The sequence below is a fragment of the Halichoeres trimaculatus genome, unplaced genomic scaffold (genome assembly GCF_033239565.1).
Source record: "Halichoeres trimaculatus isolate MK-OKI-2021-1 unplaced genomic scaffold, fHalTri1.1 fHalTri1_scaffold_23, whole genome shotgun sequence".
Lineage (NCBI taxonomy): Eukaryota > Metazoa > Chordata > Actinopteri > Labriformes > Labridae > Halichoeres > Halichoeres trimaculatus.
Genome location: NW_027437201.1, coordinates 22,769,439 through 22,786,448, shown reverse-complemented (window position 1 = coordinate 22,786,448; position 17,010 = coordinate 22,769,439). Strand labels below are relative to the sequence as shown.

Sequence of the window (17,010 nt, the reverse complement as noted above, 5' to 3'; positions counted from 1 at the left end):
GTTTCCCTCAGTTGTCAAGTAGCCAAAGCAGCTTCCACGGGGCTGAAACAGCCGCTGAGCCCCAGAAGGACGGCTGTATTATGAGGCGCTTAATGCACTGATCTATGATATTTTCCTGTGGATTACACCTGTTTTCTCTATCCTGTAACAGGCTTTAAATCTGCTAAGCCTCCAGCTCAGGGGACTTGAACCCGTTCCCTCCTCAGCTGATCCCAGCGCAGGTGCAGCTGAGGCTCAGCGCTTCCTCCAAACGTTACAGCTGCGATCACAGAGCTGCCCCTGAGACATTAAGCTCTAATGGCTGCGAAACTGTAAATGTCACAGCGATTTGGGCCAAGCACCGAGGGGACGGGGCCCAGAGGTACGGGTCTGTGTGTGCCGGCGTGCAGGTGAGTCATATCAGTGTGACTGCCAGAGGGGAACGGATTGCACTTCAGTGACGGGGAGTAATTACAGAGCGACAGGAGTAAGTACGCAGAGAACATTAACACACATACCCACAAACACATTTCCATACATCAGCTGCACACCAGCACTCTGACTCTGACTCCCTTCACCGACAGCAGGCCTCGCTGTTTCTACACGCAGAGCTACAGGAAGCATGAGCTTACACCACACATGTCATGATCACTCCTCAGAGTCAGCGCCTCTCCTTCCCCGGCTTTGTCTTACTCACAGTGATGACCAGGAGCCTCCGGCCCACTGAGCAGACACGGCGGCTAAAGTTCATTAAGGTCCCCTCCGCCTCTGCTCCATCAGCGTCAGCTGGAGCAAACCGAGCTCAGCGCCCAGGCGCTAAGAGAAAGACCATCATGCAATCTGTCCCACAGGCGTACATGGGGCGCCGATTGTAAAGTAGCACACACTACAAATAACAACACTTCTTAAAATTTAGCTCCAAAACATCAGTTTTTATTCAGATTCAGAAAAACATCTGCCAGATATTATCTATAAATGTTGAACATTTTATCTAAATGTTAAATGGTGTAAATAAATGTCCTGATTCTCAACGTGTAGCTATGTTTCTAAACATTTCGTTTTTATTCTATATTTTAAGCAAAGATTTCTAAATCTTAACCACATATTTTACAAATATTTGGTTGTAAAATTCTAAAACTTGAGCAAACTTTTCTAGAAATTTGCTGATATAACTAACTATTTAGTCAAGATTTCTTAATCTTGAGTAATGATTTCCAAAGATTTGCAAAAATTTCCAAATATGTAGTCAAGATTTTTTAATATTTGCTCAAGATTTCCAAATTTTTAGTCAAGATTCCAAATATTTGAGTCAAGATTTCAAAATATCTAGTCAAGATTCCCAAATTTTATTCAAGATTTTCAATTTTTTTTGTCAAGATTTATAAATTATTAGTCAAGACTTCAAATATTTAGGCAAGATTTATAAATATTTAGTCAAGATTCCGAATATTTAGTCAAGATTCTGAATATTTAGTCAAGATTTCTTAATATTTAGTCAAGATTTCTAAAAATAAAGTCAAGATTTCAAATACTTAGTCATAATTATCAAATTTTTAGTCAAGATTTAGAATATTTAGTCAATTTAAAAAAAAAAATTTAATCAAGATCTTTAAATATTTAGTCAAGATTTTTAAGTATTTAGTTAAGATTTCTGAATATTTAGACAAGACTCTTATTATTCAGTCAAGATTTTTTAATATTTTGTCAAGATTTCTAAATCTTAAGGTTGTTTTTTTAATTTTTAATTAGCTAAAATTCAATTTCATGCTCTCTTGTCAGCGGAAGTACCAAAATAAAAGTTGGAGGAAGCGACCCAGCCAAGTGTGATTTCAAGGTTTTCAAAAACAGCCGGCTAAATCAGCCGTTAGGAAAGAAATGTACCAGGTGATCATGGCGTGATCATGGCGTCACGTGTTGCATCAGCGTTTATGAGACAGATTTATCAAAGAGTGTGTGCAAAGAGGAAACCAGAGAGATCTGCTCATGATGTGAGTGATGGACAGGCCCCACACACACACACACACACACACACACACACACACACACACACACACACACACACACACACACACACACACACACACACACACAGGATCTCCTGCACGGCCAGGCTTATAGGCCGACGGACATATCATGACTCTTACATAAGCTCCCGCCTCCAGAGGTATTTATATCCCTCGTTTGTTATCTATAATAAGACATCTCTGTCATTTTTTTCCCGCTCCTTGGCCAGACTCCCCGGCCAGGCAGCGGGAAAATCCTGATTAGTGTCCTGACGACCTGACAGAGAGCGATGGAGATGAAGAGGCAGAGGAGGAGGAGGAGGAAGGTGAGGAGGAAGATGGACTCTGCTCCTCTCTGAACACAAACACGTGACAACACTGAACTGGTTTGACTGTGTGTGTGTGTGTGTGTGTGTGTGTTTGGAGATAAGGCCAGCAGTCAGGTCTGGTGTGTGTCCACGCCACCTGAGTCTCCAGTTAGTCACACAGCCTGATGAGTCCTGCTGTCACACACACACACACACACACACACACACACACACACACACACACACACCCCGCTGTGCTGCTCTTTAACTTATCAATCGGTCTGAAGGAGGAGAAGCAGGAGCAGAGACGGAGTTATCAGACAAAGACGAGCAGGAGGTCAGAGGAGGAGGAGGAGGAGTTCATTCACAGACAGGATCAACCCAGTTCCCTACTTTCTCCAGAACCTGATCCGTCTGAGGTGAGGAAAGTTTGCTGAGCCTGAAGTCTGTGGTGGAGGAAAGAAGAAAGACGCAGGAGGAGGAGAGAGGTATGAACTACAGAGGAGGAAAAAGTGCTTCAGACGACTCCGCTCAGGTGTCCAATCAGATCCGCCGTGAGGAGCTCGCCAACCCTCCCCCTCCTGCTGCCACTCTGTGCAGTGGAGCTGAAGTCTTCGACAATACCCTAATGAGAAAAAGCTGGTGGGAAAATCTTGGACTGAGTCCTACATAAACTTACAGGCATCTCATGGAGCAGCCCACGGAGGAGGGAGAGGAGGGAGAGGAGGGAGAGGAGGGAGAGGAGGCGCAGAAAAAAGGGAAAACGTTGAAGGAGAGCAAAAATAAAACCAATTTAGAAAGGTCATCCTCTCGTTCCCTTTGGTTCCCTATAGAGGAGACGCACTGACGGCACTTTCCCACCAGGACACACCCTCTGAGCCGGACCAGAACATCCAGACACAGGATCTCTGAGCCGGACCAGAACATCCAGACACAGGATCTCTGAGCCGGACCAGAACATCCAGACACAGGATCTCTGAGCCGGACCAGAACATCAAGACACAGGATCTCTGAGCCGGACCAGAACATCAAGACACAGGATCTCTGAGGCGAGGAGCGACACGGGCAGATATCAGAGAAGCTCTGGGTCGACACAGATCAGTTTACTCAGTTTACTCAATTTACTCTATCATCACTTCTGCCTAGCAATCCGATTCTACATAGATTCTCTTACACTGCAAAAAACTGAAATGTTATGAATTGTTTTTGTCTTATTTTGAGCAAAAAATGTCTTGTTATACTCAAAATGAGCCACATGCAACAGGTTAGTCCAGAAAAACGGAATGGAACAAGAGAAATTTGCTAGGAACTAAAATGATGTTTTAATACAAGTAACTTTTCTCTTGTCTCATTGGCAGACCTCATTTTGTCTTTAAATAACTTGAAATAAAACATTTTTCCGGACTGATCAGGTGAATTTGGCTCATATTAAGTCTAAAAGTAGGGATGGGTACTGAAGTAGGTACTACAATCTCTGTCATACAAAAAATCAAAAGGTATCATGTTACGGTTCCTAAACACATCCTTGTGACTGTGAGAGAGTAGAAGAGTAGGAGATTTTCCACGCTGAACATGAACGCAGCATTGCAAGGTTATAAATTAAAGAATAAATATGTTAAATTGAAAAAAAATAGATTTATCAAACAAAAAAATATTTATTACCAATAAACACATAATAGTACCAAAAATTGGTACCGCTGAGTACCAATACTGATAGCCAGGTACTGGACATCTGTACCGCATCGTTTCAATGAAGTGAAAGGTACCTGTCCCTACTAAAAAGTAAGGGTGGGTAAAAATATTGATGAATCGATGCATCAAAATATTTCATCGCCCAATTCAGCATTCAGAAAATCCTCTGAATGGATTCATCTCCTGGTAAGTGAGAGAGACTGTACGTGTTATTTGCATGGTGTGGACGAGGGCCACAAGACACCAAACAACAAAAAAATGGCAGCAGCATAAAGCCAGATCCTTCGACTATAAATTTTGATGTTTGGGTCGTTTATTGCTCCAAAACGTGAGGTGACAGAACACGTATGTCCACATGGGGCATGAAAAACAATTATCAAAGCATTTAAATCAATATCGAACCAAATCACAACCTAAAGAATCAAAATCGAATTGAATCCTGAGTTTCTTGGCAATACCCAACTCTATTAAAAAGACATTTTTTACTCAAAATAAGACAGGAACACTTTCAGATTTTAACTTTTTGCAGTGTTTCAATCTCTCTGTGATTTTTTTCTGTACAAAAATTCGCTCGACAGGTTTTCTGTTTCATCAACATTAAATTGAGCTTATAAACAAATAAATATAAAATCAGTCGCTGGATCTGGCTATCTCTGGACATAAATAAATGAATGAATGAATGAATGAATAAGTAAAAACTACTCGTCAAATGGCGTCAATGTAAATGTTTCTGACTGAAGCAGGCCATCTAGTGTTTTGAAGTGGTTATAGCAATAGTTTGAGTTGTTTGGAACCTTACCGTAGTAATCAAATCAGCCATTATTTCATTTACCTGTGAGAATTTTGATATTCATTTTGTTTCTGTGACGAAAGTTGAAATTCTGTGGTACAACCAAAGTTAAACCTATGCATGCTAACCACTAGCATATCAATGCAAATTCCCATATACGTTAGCATCAAGCTAGCACTATTTTTTCGATATTGTTTTTGGTACATTAGAAGATTCATGGCATGCTAAGTGTATTGATTAAGAATATCTTCTGAGGGAGTACTGTAAAGAATTGCTTAATTAATCATTAAGTATAAAGGCTGACGATGTCGATGAATTGAAACAGCTGGGTTTCGAGTCCCATCCCTAATTTGTGGGCACAATTTCCACCTATTTGTATTTAGTCAGCATTTCATTATCAGATAACAAACCTCAGTTTCCTTTTTCCTAAAAATGAGTAAAAACTGCACGTCACGTAACGTCGATGTACATGTTGTTATATGTTACTGACTGAAGCAGGCCATCTAGTGTTTCGAAGTGGTTATAGCAATAGTTTGAGTTGTTTGGAACCTTACTGTAGTTATGAAATCATCCATTCTTTCATTTACCTGTGAGAATTTTGTTTCTGTGACGAAAGTTGAAATTCTGCTGTAAAACCAAAGCTCTACCGGAGCCGATGCCGATGCATGCTAGCGGCTAGCGTATCAATGCAATTTCCTATATACATAAGCATCAAGCTAGCACTATTTTTTCTATATTGTTTTGTTTTTGTTTTTATGTTGAATGAAGTGAATAAGAATATCTTTTGAGTGAGTAATGTAAAGAATTGCTAAGGGAATCATTAAGTATAAAAGCTAACAATGTCGATGGATTGAAACAGCTGATTTTCAAGTCCCATGGACAGGTTTCCTTTCCTTTCGGTTTCCTTTTCACTGCACAGTAAAGCTGAACAGTCATCTTTCTCCTTACTTTTCTAAATTTCAACTTAGTGAAAGAGAGACACACACACACACACACAGCAGACTGTGATGTAATTTTAACCCAACTCCAGACGGTTCACACAAAAAGCCGCATCTGTAAAAGCCTCTCCTCCATTTTTAGTCTCAATAGCTGCTGTTATCAGACGCCGCATACGCTCCTCTGTCTCTTTTTTTCTCCGACTCGAACTTTTCCCCTGTGGTTTTTACAGGATTCACTTTAATTTGTTAACTAGGCCACTGGAGGAGTCAAAGGGTGGAGGAGCACAGAGGAGAAAAGTTGTCTCTTACTTTCTTCTTCTTCTGCTGTTACATGTTCTCTCGATGTAAATATAAGAGCTTTACTGAGCTCTGATTGGTCGAATCATTTCCATTTGGTCATCCGTTTCTTTTGCTTCTTCTTAAAAAGCCAGAAGAAAGAAAAGAGCATGAGTTTTGCAGGAGGAGGATTTATTTGTGCATCGCTGCAGAAGCATTAACAATAGCAGGGAGATGCTGGATGCAGCAGTGAGACCTTCAAGAACAATGAAGCAGCTTCTACAGCCAAAGGAAGGATGTTCTGCAGAGGAACCCCCCAAACACCAGAAGAAAGGCTTTAATGAGGCGACCGCAGATGAAAACTGAAATGTTGCAGCAACATTTTTCGCAGCAGACTGAGGATAAAGACGGGTTTCCCCTGCTCAGCGCTCCTCGTTACGAGCTGAGCTCACACTGAGACGTCTGCTCACACCTCGGCCCGAGCCGCTCTGTACCTGCCCGCTCTGATCGTCACTCTTGTTATTTATCAATAATTGGCTCTTACACCGCAGCGAGGCTGAATCACTGTTTCACACACACACACACACACACACACACACACACACACGGGGCTGTGTCAGGAGTGTGTCATTGCCAGTGAACTAATCTGTCACTGTTAGTGAATCAGCGCTGACTCCAGCTCAACCTTCACTTTCTTCAAACCACCGCGGCGGCGGCGGCTGGGAGCGCGAGCTGCGTGTTTACACAACAGATGTCGGTGGAGTTTTAAAGCAGGATGCAGACGCAGTGGGGATGCAGGGCGCGTGAAGAATAATTGCAATTATTCTGGTAAATATCACGAGAAAAACAAACGCTTGTTCATTTCCTCCTGCCGAGGCAAGAAGAAGAGGAGAAGCAACAAATCTCTACAAACCGACATGAAACAGTGAGTGTAGCACAGATTTTCCTGCACAATAACAAACCTGGACGCCCACACACCTGCTTGGAAAGCAGCTTAAGTCAGAGTTTTTACCAGAGCTGTGTTATCACCACAGAGAGCTCAGGGAGCGTGTTAGATACTCGTTTGTTGTCCCCAATTTCTCCTCTGCATCGAGTTTAACGTTTTCATTACAAAGACTTAAAAGGGTTTCAGTGCTAGAAAAGTTAAGTAGAGGATCTGTAAAAAGGCAAAGGAAAAGCAACGATAGGGATGGGTATTGATACCAACTCCCTTTTTCGATTCTGCCTATCGATACGATTCTTCATGGATTCCCTTTTCAATTCCTCCGGTGGATTTCCTGTGTCAACAACATTTAATTAATCTTCTAGTAGAGAAAGACCGACACGTTTATTCAGGGCCGATACTGATTTTTGAGGCCAATATTCATTTGCAGTAAAAGTGAAAATATTTGTGAAAATATTGATAAACATCTGTTGTTGCTGTATTTTGTGGTTTTCAAAAACTGAAAGTTGTCAAACTTACTAACTTACAAAGTTAGGATCTCAGTTTTATGACGGTTTGGTTGGACGATTACCAACTACTAGAGACAGACCGATATTTTTTTTTCAGGCCAAAGAAGCTGATGTGATATTTGGGGCCGATATTCATTTGCAGTAAAAGTGAAAATATTGGCATCAAACTTTGGGATAATACAAACTCCAACACTTAACTTTGTTTAAAGTCTTTAAGCATACGTTTATCAAACAGTTCCCAGGGTCAGCAACTGTTTTGAAAAGTTAAATGAAAACTTAAAAAAAAAAAATAGCTCCCTAAAGTTTTCTGCAGTAAGTCAAGTTTTATTTTTTATTTTCTAAATCAAATAAAAAATTAAAAAATTAAATAAAATAAATAAATAAATACAATATATAAGTAAATAAATAAATAGATAAAATATATTAATAAATAAATAAAAATAAATAAATAAATAATAAATAAATAGATAAATAAATAACTAAAAATTTAAAAACAGTTGTTCTAAAAAATGTCTCTGTGTGTCAACCAATCAGCCGCCCGATTTAAAAAAAAAAAGCCAATATGCTTCAAAATGGTGCTAAATCAGGCGATAATCAGTCTATTCCTATTTCATACATAAACAGATCTGAAATTGGTCAGTGGACGTAAATAAATCAAAATAAGTTTAAAAAAAATCTCAAGTCACATGACATTATTGACTGAAGTATGCCATCTAGTGTCTTAAAGTGGTTACAGCAGTTGTTTGAGTTGTTCGGAACCTTAAAGTCAGTCATGAGCCTACTTAAATCTTTCTTTTCATTTACCTTCGAGTATTTAGACATTTGGAGTTGTCAGCTTTATTTGTATGCTAACCGCTAGCATATCAACGCAATTTCCCTTATACGTTAGCATCAAGCTAGCGCTATTTTTTCGACATATGACGCGTTGAATGTGTTGAATAAGAGTTTCCTGTGAGAGATTAATGTATATTTTTGAAAATGCTGAATCAGAGTTTTCTTGGGAAACGTTAGCTAACTGCTAAGCTAAGATAGCTGCAGCAGACTAGTTGACGTAAGGTCCATCAGCTCTTGCGTAGTGTTAAGAATCAATAAGCAAATCTTTAGCATAAAGGCTAATGATGTCGATACCCATCCTTTTTCAACATGCCCATACACAAAAAGTTGCGTTTCAGACATCTATGTTTAATTTACCAGTCGTATTTCTAATTTAACACACACATACACACTCCTTAAAGCCAGCACTCTACATGCAAAATACATGCAAGTCACATCACACGCTCAGCGAGACACATGATCACGCACACACACATGCTGAAAATGCTTTGCATGTGTAAGATAATGAATTCTTCATCAGGTAAAACCGTACAGAGCAGCAGAGCTCGGGACAGACTCCTACAGAGTCAGCTCAAAGAGAGTCAAGGATCAAAATCCATGATCTGTTTTTTTACTCGTTTCCTAGTTTTTAAAGGCAAAGGCACACACACACACACACGAGAGAAGCACGAGAGGAGGCGGAGGGGTGAGAGGAGACAAGGTAGGAACCATTTTCTGCCTGTTAAGTGTTTGTTTCCTACATTTTCACAGAAGCACCAGGCAAAGAGGAAGAAACGAGAGGTATGCTTTGAAGAGGAGACGAATGAGTGATGTATCCTGACAGGATTCCTCCGAGGAGAGTGTATCAGTGACATGACAAACACCTCCCCTGACCAGGTGCCCGCCCTCGCCGCTCTAACCCGTGTAATCCTCAGCGAAAACCAGTGTGAGCAGAGGATAGAGTGTGCTGGACGTATTCCCAAACTCCCCTCCTCCTCCTGCGTCTTGGCACAACATCCACCTCCCCGCCAGAGAGGAGACACCTACGGGAGTCCTGTGGAAGTGTGTGTGTATGTGTGCTGCTTACACAACCCCACTCACACAAAAGCTTTCACTCTCCATCGTGCTCAGATTCTGAGGGAATCATTAGCAAAACCAGCAGAGGGGATTTCACACAGGCAATGTGCTGGGCAGGACTTCACTCACAGCCACACCCCAGGGGTCTTCAATTAGACCCTAAATACCTCAGCAAGCATCCAGGGGTCCTAATTACTACAGACTGCTGAGGAGGGATCCAGGCCTCCTCATGCCCACGGCTTACCCAGGATCTGCCTGTTCAGAATAGATCCTGGCCCTGAGATCAGGCGGGTTTTCCTCTGTTGTTTTCGGTCTACAGCGTCAGACACAGGAAGCAGTCTCTGCGCATCAGAGCTGAGCCAGTGCTAGCTGCTGGTGGCGCGCTGAGGATGTATTTATAGAAGGAGAAAGAGGGAGACCACTGCAGGATTAATTCTTCAACCAGAGAGCAGAGACGGGGAGGAAGGGGCCGGTCGTCAGGACAGAGAGCGGCCAAGTTAGTGTGAAGATATGGATCTGTTATCTGGAAACAAAGCGTGAGCCAACACACAGGTTCACCACGGCAAACACACACACCCCCACACACTCACACACTCACACTCACTCCCGCGCAGGGGGGTGAAGGAACAGATCAATTTCAGTAACATTATGATGCATTACACATGCAGTGACCTTTTCTTTAATCGCAACAGATAGCAACGAAAGGGCAGAGCAGGAAGCAATCGCCATGTTCTCACACATACAGATGTATGCTCAATCACACATTACCCAGCATGCCCTGCAAGGGAGAGTCTGCAAGATTTTCCAGAAAATAAAATGTCAACGTTTACAGGAGTAATCCTGCTCATTCGTCTCCCCTGGGCCTCTACACATGTGTGTCAGTGTCTGCGTCTGTGTCTGCCTCAAACCCTCTCCTCAGCCTGGATAGTGGTGTTTTGTTTGTGTTGTGACGTCTATGAATGGAGATAAGCTGTGGCTACTTCAGCCAATCAAAATGGGAGGTGCTAACCTGAGGGGCTAGGAAAGTGGACGTAGCACAGAGGAAGAAAAACAACGAAAGTGAAACTTCACTTCCTTTGAGAAGCATGGGACGAAGAGCTACAGGAGTTAGCTTTCTGCCAACCAGGTGTGTGTCAGTGTCTGCGTCTGTGTCTGCCTCAAACCCTCTCCTCAGCCTGGATGTTGGTGATTAGTTTGTATTGGGGCATTTATGGATGGAGATGAGCTGTGGCTACTTCAGCCAATCACAGTAGAAGAAGCTAACCCAAGCGGCTATGATAGTAGAAGTAGCACAGAGGAAGAAAAATAACAAAAGTGAAACTTCAGTTGCTTTTGAGAAGCATGGGACATGGAGCTATGTGAGTTAGCTTTCTGCCAACCAGGTGTGTTTGTCAGTGTCTGTGTCTGCCTCAAACCCCCTCCTCAGCCTGGATGTTGGTGTTTTGTTTGTATTGGGGCATTTATGGATGGAGATTAGCTGTGGCTACTACAGCCAATCACAATGGGAGGTGCTTATCAGAGTGGCTACGATAGTGGACATAACACTGAGGAAGAAAAACAACGAAAGTGAAACTTCACTTGGGTTTGAGAAGCATGAGACAAAGAGCTACATTAGTTAGCTTTCTGCTAACCAGGTGTTAGTGACAGTGTCTGCCTCAAACCCCCTCCTCAGTCTGGATGTTGGTGTTTTGTTTGTATTGGGGCATTTATGGATGGAGATTAGCTGTGGCTACTATAGCCAATCACAATGGGAGGTGCTAATCAGAGTGGCTAGCATAGTGGACGTAGCACAGAGGAAGAAAAACAACGAAAGTGAAACTTCAGTTGCTTTTGAGAAGCATGGAATGAAGAGCTATGTGAGTTAGCTTTCTGCTAACCAGGTATGCGTCAAATACATGTGATTAGCTTGTGCTACACTGCAAAAAACTTGTAAACTTAAAAATTTTCAACCAAATTTTTCTCTTTTTTCTAGACTAATTTGTTGATTGTGGCTCATATCAAGTGTAATTAGACATTTTCTAGTTAAAATAAAATAAAAACACTTGATATGATTTTGTTTTTTGCAGTGTAGGCTAGGCAGTGGGTAAATAAATACAGAATAATCTTTTTTCAACAGAAAATTTCTTTTTTTTTTTCCAGCGTCTTCCTGCTTCCTACTGCGGCTGTTACAGAAAATAATGATGCTCGTTAAAAAAAATACACTACATCTCAGGTAAAAAGTCAAAATTAAATCACACTTTCACCAAAACTAAGCATGAAGGCGCAGCTAATCAGACTGATTATGATCAAGATGATGATGAAAACACTTGGAGTCAGTCAGGCTGGAGGATGTTTTTGTTTGTTGGTGAAATCTGCTGCACATTTTGTTCATGCATTTTGCATATTTCTGCAAGTTTAACATTGTTAACCTTCGAAACAATAAAAACAAACACTTGATTTTGCAGAAATGAAGCTGTCTCCTGCCTTTAAGTCGTGGTGCAGCAAAGTCACAGACTATGAAATGCTGATCATTATTTAAATGATGAAGTTTGAAACAGTGGATTAAATGAATTAGTCTTGAAATCATGTTAATTTTATAATCCTCACTAATACAAATAAAGACGCAGGATTAAATTCCAGCTGCCCTGTCCTAATGTGGCGCTCCCAAAGGGACGTCTGTGAGAGCCCCTGACTGGGAGTTTGCCTCTGATCCCTGAGACGCCACAGGAGACTTCTCCGTCCCTGCTGCTAAAAAAAAAAAAGTCTATTTGTCAGACCTTTAAAGATTTGACATTTGCGGACATGGAAATCAGCTGTGATCGATGGGGGACTATGAGGGGGTAAAGACCGAACACACAGATTAAAGAAGGACAAGAGATGAAGATCAAACAGGGCTGGAGAGGAGAGGAGAGGAGAGGAGGCAGCATCCTCACAGAAAGTGAATCCAGCCGATAGGAGTATGAATCAATAACACGCGTGATTCAATCAGGCGCGGTGACTTGAATTTACTCCACCCATCTTTAGGAATCCACCCTGAAGTAAAGGCCGCGCTCAATAAACAGCCACTCCAGGTGTGTATCAATAAACTCATTATAACACACAGGTTCTGACAGCCGGCCCGGTCAGTCCAGGTCAATAGCTCCATCTCTGCATTTGTTATGAACGATCGATGAGGAGCTGAGACCGGCTCAGGAGAAGCAGAGCGTGACGTGGGAACGGAGTGCCAACACCTGCATGTTCTACCTCAGATTTCACTCATGAAGCCTCACACACACACACACACACACACACACACACACATGATCCTATCAGTGCATCAAGCTCCTTCTTTATGATTTCATGTCTGAGATCATCTCATTAACCCTGAGGTCAACTGGAAAAGCTGCACAGCCAAGCAGGTGCTCCTTACCTTCCTCAGCAACCCCACCAGCAGAGTCCCAGCTCAAAACTGAAAGGATATGGATTGGTGACCATCTTTAGACACCAACTCCGCGGCCTGGTGCTCTGCTTCATGTAGAAGAAGACCACAGGAGCCAGGGTGGGGTAGGGCAGCCTCTCCTCCCCGTTCGCCGACCCCTCGTCCCCGGCCATAGAGATCCCATCAGGCGCAGGGGAGGCCGGCTCCACCACCACGTCGGCACGCTCCCCGCCGCCGCCTATCCCAACCCCTGACAGGTCGTTGAGCCGGATGAAAGTCCTCGGCAGAGAGGAGCGACCCTCTAAGTCCCTGGCGTCAGGGACCCCGGAGAGATTTCCCCCATCCTCTGCCATCATTCACCTCCTGCAGAGACGCAACATCTGTGAGCTTCTCTACACCTCACACCTGCGCTATCATCTCACACACACACACACACACACTCACAGAGATAACACACAGGATGCACAGAGAGCTGCTGGATCCACTCTGTGCAGGGGCGCAGACGCCCTCCTATGAAAGCTCACAATGCAAACCATGAAAATGCTCCAGTGTGCAGCAGCAGCCATGCAGGAGCATCAAGATTTAGGAAAATCATCATCAAATGTGATGAAGACAGAATTAGTGAAAACAAACAAAAAAGGTGGAAATAAACTTCACATTTTCTTAAAAATGACATTTTGAAGCTGTGGGAAGCAGCAGCAGCAGCAGAGGCAGGATGGATGGTTATTTCAGGAAAAACTGCGCACATATCATCGACATACCTGCAAGTATTAAAAATATTTCTTTGTTTGGCACAAAACCAGTCGAATATGAAACATTAATATGCGCCACAGGCTGCTGGAATAAACGGAGGCTCTAATTAGCTTTAAAAATTCAAGAGAGGCTCGCGTTCATGATCTTGAGACAAATCCTCAAAATTTCCATCTTAAAATCAACAGTAGATTGTTTTAAAATGTTCCCAAACTTTAGCTGCATCCTGTATCTGAGTAAGAAACGTGTATTTTGCGTAAAGCTTGCAAAAAGCAGCTCACAGGAGCATCTCTCCGTGCAAGTTCTTACCTGTAATGGACTCGCTTGATGTGCCCAAAGCGCGCTCAGTCATCGCATGATCAGGGGGTTTCAGCCGCGGCTACAAAGTCCACACCAGCTTGGAGAAAAAGCCTTGAAACGCGGAGAAGAGGAGGAAGGAAGGGAAGGGGAGGAAGGCAGGAGGAGGCAGAGGGGATCCGGAGAGGGTCTGGGAGGGCTCGGTGCGTCTGGCGGAGCGTATAGTTTCCAGGTGGTGCGCTGGGTACGCGCGAGTCCGCGGGTCCGTCTCACCAAGACACGCTGCGCCCAGGCCCCGGTCTCCGTGGTTAGAACCTCTCAAGGGGCCTCACCAACCCTTCACCACCAATCCCCCCTCAAAGCAAAACGGAACCGAGACATGGGGCTACTTTAGCAGCGTTCCACTTTCAGCAAAAATCGCCGAAAAACGCCAAAAACTTCTTCATGCGCCCTTTTCCTCAGAGCTGGTGAAGAAAAAAAAGCAGAAAATAAGAATAATTTCTCTCCTTCGTCGGTTTCCTTCACAGAATTTAGTCCCCTGTACTTTTTGTTGCATCCACAGGCGGTTTTCAGCGCATATCCTGCATCAGTGCCTTAAAGATCCAAAGAGATGCTGCTGCACATTCTGCCGCTGAGAACAAACACACACACACACGCACACACACTCAGGGACCACCTCTGGTGTTTCCTAGATTTCACACACACCACCTCTCTCCGCTGTGACACACAGGAACGGCCGGGCACTCCTGCTTCCACTCTTTTCCTCTCCAGACTGTGCGCGGTCGGTTCCGTCCATCAGAGCAGCTCGCACAGCTGGATGAGGGACTCCAACTTCTCGCGCCCCGCCCCGAGGACGCGCGCTCTCAGCCAATCACAGCGCAGCCTGACTCAGAGCCTCGCGCTCATTGGTTGAGCCGCGTGTCAGAGTGAGTTTTACAGCGGGGAGGAGGGGTGAAACAGCTGGACTCTTAATGTCAGCTGTCAGCCAATCAGAGGAGCCGGAGCGAGCACCAGGAGCAGGGCTGTGTGATTGGAGCAGAGCGTCATCAGGGGAAGTTGGAGGGAGAAGATCTGGTTGTTGGTCTCCAGAAATAATCACCACTGTGAAAAGAAAACAAAATACATTTAATATTTATTTTTAAAATAAAGAAAACAGTTAACTCTGTTAAAATGATGTGAAATAATCATGATCAGGTTTATTTTGATTCTGGCTTCCCTACATCCCCTAAAGAGATCCATGGAGGAGACCTCTGGTGTGTTTGCTGGTGGCCACTAGAGGAAGATGTTTCCCCGACTTATATGCCTTTGTTTCCCTCCGTCTCACACACACACACACACACACACACCAGCACATCCATTCATTAAGCTGACAGTGGGTGGGAGGAAAAATCAATTTACAAAAGTGTTAGGATTATTCGGGGGTTTTTTTCTCAGACATGAAAAACCCTGATTTTAGTCTTGTTAAAAAATTAAGTTTTTAAAAAAATAAATATAATTCCATCAATTTGGTGTTTGTTTACAGGCTAGATTAGAAAAAAAAATACCACTTCTCTCCAGCAGAGGGCAACATGCTTTTCTCTGACTCAATTGATGTGCATTTTATGGAGGAATACTATCTTCATACATCAACTTTATTACTTGGTTTGGTCTTAAAAAGCAAACGGAAAATCACAAAACTCAAAAATATCGAAGAAGGAAATTGCATGTGTGATGTCTTGGTTTTTTTTTTTTTTTTTTTTGAATAAATATGCAAAAACAAAAAAAAATTGCAGTCGCAAAAAAATCAAAAATTTAAAAATGCATTTTTTTAAATGAAAAAGTAGCTGTTCCAAAAATCCCCCCAAAATTTAGAAAATTTAATTAAAGAAAAAAATTGCAAAAATTTTTGAAGTCTCAAAAAAATTATAATAAATAAATGCAATTTTTTTTATTCTATAAAAAAAATGAAAAAGTGTCTGTTCAAAAAAATTCCAAATAAATTTATAAAATTGAAATTTAAAAAAAAATGCAAAAACTTCAAAAATGTTGAAGTCTCAAAAAAATTATGATAAATAATGCAATTTTTTAATTTAATTTTAAAAATGGAAAAAGTCTCTGTTAAAACGATCCAAATAAATTTAGAAAATTGAAGTTTTAAAAAATTGCAAAAACTTCAAAAAAGTTGAAGTCTTAAAATATGTTAAAATAAAACATGCATTTTTTATTAAAAAAAAATAAAATAATAAAATGCAGATGTTCCAAAAAAAAAAAAAAATTGAAAATTGAAATTTAAAAAATTGCTAAATTTATTAGTTCAAAAAAAAAAAGTAAGATAAAAGATAAAAAAAATTCCATAGATTTTAAAAAGAAGTGAAATTTTACAAATTGCAAAAAATTCCACGTTTTTGAAAGCATACTTAAAATTGATTTAACATAGTGATTGCTTCCTAATGTCTTAGCAGTTTAATGAATCCATCCACTTAGAAATAAAATCTGAATTTTCTCCTGGATTATTCTTTAAAGCTACAAGGAGCCACAGCAAAGGAGTCAAAGAGCCTTCTTTAGCATACTTTAGCATCACAGAGTATCATCACTGATCAGAAGAGAGGAGAAGATCAATGAAGAAGACCATGTTCATCCTCTGACCTGCCCCAGCTAACAGCTAGCTCCATGGATGTTCATGTGGCTCATTATGAAAGTACGAAGTGCAGAGGATCACATGTGCAACAATAACTCCTCAAAAAGAAAATGCATGTCGAGGGAAGACAAAGAGGAAACGTGTATAACTGCATCCAGCCTCTGTCAATAAACCGTGCATGTGTTTTAGAAATCATCCTTTGTTTTCTCAGAGTCTCGTTAAAGCGTATTGATTCATTAGTGTTTGTTACTGGGGGGAAATGTGCACATGTTCCAAACACAAAGGAAAAGTCCAACTACAACCCATAAATTATAAGCGAGACAATTACGCATCAATTATTCATTAGGGGGAAATAAAACATTTGCAGTTTAACTCAGAGTAAACGTAGACACTTCCCAAGGCGAGCTTCTCTGAGCGCCTGACGAATGATGTTTGTTAGTGTCGGCCACTTCCTGCTACGACCCCAATTCATCAGAGTGAGTGATCTTTGCTTCTGGTTCTGGGTGGGGGAGACTTTGCTCTATGGTCGCTCTGCAGGCCGTCACCCTGAGGAGCAGCTCCACGTGGAAACAAAGCTAAAGACTCACTGCTCACCTTCAGCCACTGCTGACAGAGAGAGGC

The 17,010-nt window shown here is 42.0% G+C and overlaps 1 protein-coding gene across 16 annotated transcripts in view; it reads right to left on the bottom strand.

The window, feature by feature from the left end:
* The window catches only part of cacna1g (calcium channel, voltage-dependent, T type, alpha 1G subunit), a 380,213-nt gene extending 365,645 nt beyond the window's left edge, over positions 1 to 14,568 (bottom strand). For all 16 annotated transcript variants that reach the window (XM_074662958.1, XM_074662959.1, XM_074662955.1 and 13 more), the window contains exons 1-2: positions 13,785 to 14,568; positions 12,769 to 13,088 (exon numbers count right to left, since the gene is read on the bottom strand). In XM_074662958.1, the coding sequence (XP_074519059.1) occupies positions 12,769 to 13,081 (313 nt within the window). In that variant the 5' untranslated portion in view covers positions 13,082 to 13,088; positions 13,785 to 14,568. The remainder of the gene's footprint in view (positions 1 to 12,768; positions 13,089 to 13,784) is intronic.
* Positions 14,569 to 17,010: the final 2,442 nt, after the last annotated feature.